General features: G+C 41.4%; 1 protein-coding gene across 2 annotated transcripts; it reads right to left on the bottom strand.

Moving 5' to 3' along the window:
* Positions 1 to 667: 667 nt before the first annotated feature.
* Positions 668 to 5,812, bottom strand: matn3a (matrilin 3a). 2 transcript variants are annotated; one of them, XM_034144152.1, is made up of 5 exons: positions 5,647 to 5,812; positions 2,877 to 3,452; positions 1,390 to 1,515; positions 899 to 997; positions 668 to 723 (listed from the first exon to the last, which is right to left on the bottom strand). In XM_034144152.1, the coding sequence occupies exons 1-5, from the start codon at positions 5,810 to 5,812 to the stop codon at positions 668 to 670; spliced, it is 1,023 nt and encodes a 340-aa protein (XP_034000043.1). The 2 variants fall into 2 exon arrangements, with proteins under 2 accessions (XP_034000043.1, XP_034000044.1); XM_034144153.1 differs by lacking the exon at positions 1,390 to 1,515.
* Between the last annotated feature and the right edge of the window lie 188 nt (positions 5,813 to 6,000).

Genomic DNA, 6,000 nt, shown 5'->3' with positions numbered 1-6,000 from the left:
TATTATCCAATTGGTCTGCCTGGTTACATTTATAAATATTAGCAAACATTATTTTTCATTTCATATCTTTCACAGACTACTAACAATTGTTATCCATGACAAGTGATTTAGTTCAACTGTAACAGAGAGTCTATAATAAACAAATATATGCAAAAATATCTAATGTAGTCAAATGTCATATTTTTTCTATTGAAATCTGTCACTAAATTCATCCAATAAATCAATTATATAAACACTACTATATACAATATGCAACTTTGTACAAACAGGACACATACATAATACAGTACAGGATAACTTATACTAATTATACTGTACATGTTCACATATATATATAGGAAATATAATAACTCGTTAAATGCAAATGAAACTGTAGTTAAATGCACATTAAACTGCATATATTTTAGCTCAACAGTCCACTACAGTAGCTTGAGGGGTATTGGTTTATGAATCACAGCTTCACTCCATCTGTGTCTGACGTCCGTACAGTAGTTATGGGAGGCTGGATGACAGGAAGCACATGTCCGTGTCCAGGAAGTAAACTGGCGAGCTGTTTCTGCAGAAAGTAAATAAACGAAAGGTCAAACTGTGTGGTGGGTGGGAGACTTTTCCTTTAAATCCCCCCCCAGAGAACAAAGCCGTCACCACCTACCACAGTGCGCAGCTCTTAAATACGGCCCACCATGTTCTCCAGACGCTCGATCCTCCCAGACACATCGGCCAGTGAGATCAGTCAAGGAAACTCAAGTACAGGCACAATTAAATGATGAAACATACACAAGACACGCTTTTAAATGCTGTTACAATAACAGCGCTAGCAGGTATCAGCCTCAGAGAAATGTGCCGCTGAGAGTGTTTATAATAAAACTTCTTCCATCTGAAACAACAGAAAGGATATTCTTGGCTGTGAGCTGCTGCAGGGCGGCCTGGGTCTGCTTGGCGAACATCAGTCGGGCTTCACATTTGCAGGGATCCTCCACCACCACCGCCCTCACCTCTTCTCCAGGAGAAAGCAAATTTCACATCAGTGTAACAGATCTTTCAGAGAATTAAAAAAGCACATACGATAACACACACTCTACTTTTCCAACTGGGCCTCTGAAGAAAGCTTAAAAAATAATATGTTCCCAAATATTCTACAATATTAATTTAGCATTTTCAATTTGCTACAGCAATATTCAATCAATTCTATAAAATTACCCGATTATTGTCCAACATGTGCTACAGCAAACAGTGAATTATAGAGAATTGTGCACCAGTTGGTTGTGATGTTGTGAAGCCCTGCTTGGAAGCCAAACACATTATTCACAAATGTACTGTTGGCAGCATTAATTAATATCAAAGCAACACATCATGTTTGCTGCAGGAATCCATACAGTATGTTCTTACGTTTCATGGAACATGTTTTCTTGTCCGTATTCAAGATATAACCGATCCGGCACTGGCAGTAATACGAGGCATTGCTGTTGACACATATGTGTTCGCAGTCATTTCCAATGGAACAGGGGTCCAGACCTGCAATAAGCCGGGGTTAAGGGATGGATACTGGATACACTTTAATATAAGTAGGAGATCCTGATTGGTAAGATAGCTGCAAATAATTCAGGTAAAAGTGATCAGTTTCTTTCTAATGTCGACAAAAATGAGTAATATAAACAATTTTTTTACTGCTACAGCTGTTTCTAATATAATTTCTGACATCTATTTAGCTTTTACTTAGTGTATATTATATTTGCAAGCTTTTCCTTTGCGTTTGTACTCGACCAAATGTCACTTGTGGTGGAAAAACTTGATTCCTTCATAGACCTTCACCACATCTCAGCCAAGGTCATTTGCAAACTGCTTAGGTTCACTGTGTGTTGGACAACACAGGTAAAATCACAGAACCCTGAAGTACAGCAGTAATTATAAGTTACATGGATACATTACTTCACAAGTGCTAGGGGGACAAGACAAACAACAGGACAGTAAAATATGGACCAGTACATACAAGTTTACAGCAGAACCTCATTTGTCCAAAGAAATTAATCAAAATCGAGATATTTTAATAAATTATTCTGATCACTGTTACCAAATCATATAATGAATATGATAGGTTCCATGTCCATATTAAGGTATATTGCATTTATTAGTTGGAATGCCTTATTTTTGAGATTGGTTTACAAAAGTGAGGTTCGGCTATGCATATAAATCATTTCATATTTAGATATTCAAAGCATACACCATTCAGATGCTCTGAACAACTTTACGGAAGCCCAGAGAGTAACTTGTTTACATATGGAGGAAAACATTTTTTAAATGTAATATTCATTTTGGCCACTAGAGGCTGAAGTGCACTGCTACTAATAAAAGCATAAATGGTTTCTTCCAATTTTTCAATTTCTCCATGCACTCTCAACCCAACATACACTTATTGTGTGTTAGCAAGTCATGAACCAATTGCTGTCATGTCCTTCTTTTGGCTATAAATTAGATTCTGTGTCATAAACACGGGAGACGACTCAATTTAGATCAGTCTGCTTGTTAAAGATGTTGTGTCACTTGTCTTTTAGGGCTTCAGTAAACACGACTAACAATTACCATATAAATTTTTTCTGAAAGAGAAGCTGAAAGTTTAGGGCCGCACAGCCCCAAGACTTTACGTTGGTTAGACTGTTCGACTAAAAGCAGGTTCTAGTGCCGACATCTGCAGTCCATGTGGGGGTTAAGGGCATCTGGCTTTATCCTCATGATTTCAGAGTTTATAATTCACCAATAACAAAGTAAATGACCCTCTATCTGCAACAACCCCCCTGTAGACTGTAGGTGCCGTTTACTGAGGAACTAGAACCGGGGTTAATGGTGGCGTAAAGGTCTTGCAGGTCCCTTTGTCCTACCGCACAGGGTCTCTCTGAACTTGGAGGTGAGCTTCTCGATGACGCCGTAGGTCTCCACATAGAAGACGTGGTCCTCCAGGGGGATGCTGGCCATCTGCTGCAGGGAGCGCATGTCGGCCCTGTCCACCCCAACAGCGTAGATCTCGATGCCTGAAGCCCTGGCTGCGGCCGAGACCTCCTCCACCTGGTCCTGGGGTCTCCCGTCTGTCACGATGATGGCCACCTTGCTGATTTTCCTGAAGCGCGGTCTGGCTCCGGACTCCTCGGTGAAGGCTTCGTTCATCGCGGTCTTGATGGCGAGGCCTGTCATGGTGCCGGCCGCCAAGGGCTCGATGCGGGTGATGGCTTTCTTCATGTCGGGTTTGTTGAAGTAGTTTTTGAGGACGAACTCGATCTTGACCGTGCTGGCGTAGTTGACCACAGCCACTCTGGTGGCTTCTGCGCCAATGTCCAAGGTGTCGACCATGTCAGCCAGGAAAATCTTCACCTTCTCAAACTCACCGGGACGCACGCTGCGAGAGCTGTCAATGATAAAGACCAGGTCCAGGGGACGGCTCATGCACTGAGAGTCTGTCTCTGGTGATCAACCAAAGCATGGCAGGATTAGGTCATAATCATTATTCAGAGAAACATTCAAGTGTTTTGGTTAAACTGTCAGTGTGGGATACACAACACATGTTGCCATGAAGACAGAAGGAAACTGTTGTGCATCCATGTAGTGGTAAACAAATAAAATGATATAGTATGCCATTAAACATACTGACATCATTTCAATATTTCAGTCCATCATAGTCTTATCATATCCTTTTATCTCATTTCCTTGAATGAAAAGGATGCTTGATGTCAACACAAAAAAAAGTGACGTCACACCTAAAGATGGAGACATTGTTAGAAGCCCTGCCTGTCCGTTAACATAAACATACCAAACTACATTTCTGCAGTTCAGTGTCAAATACCGCTTTTATTTAAAAAAGACATCAGTGTTAGCTCTTGTCTTATTTTAAACATCAAATGCTTAATATGAATCAAACAGATGTGAAAGTGGTGTGAATCTTCTCTAGTAAGAAGGAAAATATCTCACAAAGAATCTATAAATTGTGTGTGTTTCTATTCTGTCTCAAATCAAACAGATCTGACCTGTAACAGCATTGAGGATTTGGGTTGGAAAGCAAACCTGACTGGTAATGTTCTACCTGTCTCAGGACTGACGGTGGTGATGAAGCCGCTTTGGGTACTGACCGGTAGCGTCACAGGAGCGGGGGTCTCCACCGGCGGCACAGTGGTCACCACCACCACCGGCAGCATGGTGGTCACTGTCGTTGCTGGCAGAGTTGGCTGTATTGTCGGCTCTGGTGAAGGTGGAGGTTGAGTTGGAGGAAGGGGAACCACAGGCGCTGGTGGCACTGTTGGGTCTGTCTTTATGAGGCAGGGACCTTTCAATGTGTGAGGGAACTGGCCTTTGAGCCTGTGATGAGGGTGGTGAACTACTGGTGGAGATAGACCTTTGTATATGTGATGCATATGTGGAGCCACTGGGCCGGTGAATCTGTGGTGGTATGGGGGCATGGGGTGTGAGGGTCTGTGGTAGGTCAGTGGAGGAGACATAGGAAAAGGTCTATACACTACCGGTGGAGGGATCCTTGGTGGCTGGTAGTGGTAGTGATACCCTCCTCTATACGTGTAAGCACTTCTGTGGCCTACAGGCACACCAGAAAGGAAAAGTGATAGAGAACATTAGTAGGTGGAAATTACAGGAGAGTTGTGTAAGTTGACATTTGACAACAATAGACAGACACATTATTAGTTGAAGCACGAGTGTAAGTTCAGCCACGTGGGTTTGTTTTCTAACAAGCTTGGATTATGCCGTATAATAATACTTGTGAAACACCCAGTAAACACATTTCACAATTCATGCACGTTGTGTTTAAGAAAAGTGTAAAGTCCAATCATCCACTACTGGTTACATTACATTTAGACCAGGTCTGGCCTTTCATGTTTAATGTAATATGCAAAAAATACATAACAGTACAAAACAGTTTAAGTTATTTCTATTTTAACTCATACTGACATGAGATTAAAAAAGTCTGGCGTGGATATAGGAACAATTACTATATTTAAGTAAGATCTTAAGGTACTTTAATTGAATAAATACAGTTTATGTTACATCTACATATGAGCGAGAAATGCAGTACTTTCTACTACATAGTTTTGAAAGTAAAACAAATAATAATATTCATACTATTTCATATTTATATTTTTTAAGAGCTGTATTGCTTCTGGCCAAAGTATTTTGGGGCAAAAACCAAACTTGACACAAAATTCAAGGTATTTGCCTCATAAAACACACTAAAGGGGGCAAAAGACATTCGCTAATTGTGTCTTTTAATACCACCAAACTTCAAATGTTGGAGGAAAAAAAATCCCCAATGCCTCGACTTATAAAGTTATTTAAATAAAACCAGCAGAGAATTTTTGAAGGAAAATGTTACTTTAGTAGATACTTAATTTTGTAAGGGGTCAGAGACCAAAACGACTGTTCATTTATAGCAGTAAATTGTATTTGTGTTTTTAAAATAATAGCAGTAACCACAACGTCACATAAACTAGTGGAGTTAAATCTGTAGTGTTATAAAGTACCTCGAAACTCTTATTAAAGTAAATAATAAATGTGCTTTCCACTACTAATGCTTTCATATTGCTATATTTTGACTTAAAGTTTTGTAAACTTCTTCCCTCACACTTAGAAAGTACCAGCTCGTTCAGAACTTACTTTCTGGGTTCAGGGTCCTGATCGGGGGTCGGCCATTGAGTCGTGTTTGTGCGTAGCTCTGTGCGGAGATCAGCCGCGGGTCCCCGGCACTGAGAGGCTGTGTGGCCCGGGCATCAGGCAGCAGCAGCGCGGCGCAGCACAGCAGGTTCCAGAGCAAAGTCTTCATCATGTCTGCAGAGTCCTCCGGTGGTCTGTCCGGTGTCTGTCTCGGTCTCAAAGGGTCCTCACTGACCGCCTCCCCATATGAGGGGCTCTCAGCACCACGCGTCAAACCGCCTGTCCAATCCAAAGGTGGGACACGACCTCCACCGGTAGAGACGGTATGGAGGACGGTATAGAACAAATCTCAAATAT

This window comes from Trematomus bernacchii, unplaced genomic scaffold (genome assembly GCF_902827165.1).
Source record: "Trematomus bernacchii unplaced genomic scaffold, fTreBer1.1, whole genome shotgun sequence".
NCBI lineage: Eukaryota > Metazoa > Chordata > Actinopteri > Perciformes > Nototheniidae > Trematomus > Trematomus bernacchii.
Note: the sequence above shows the minus strand (reverse complement) of the source record. Positions and strands in the feature narration are given on the sequence as shown.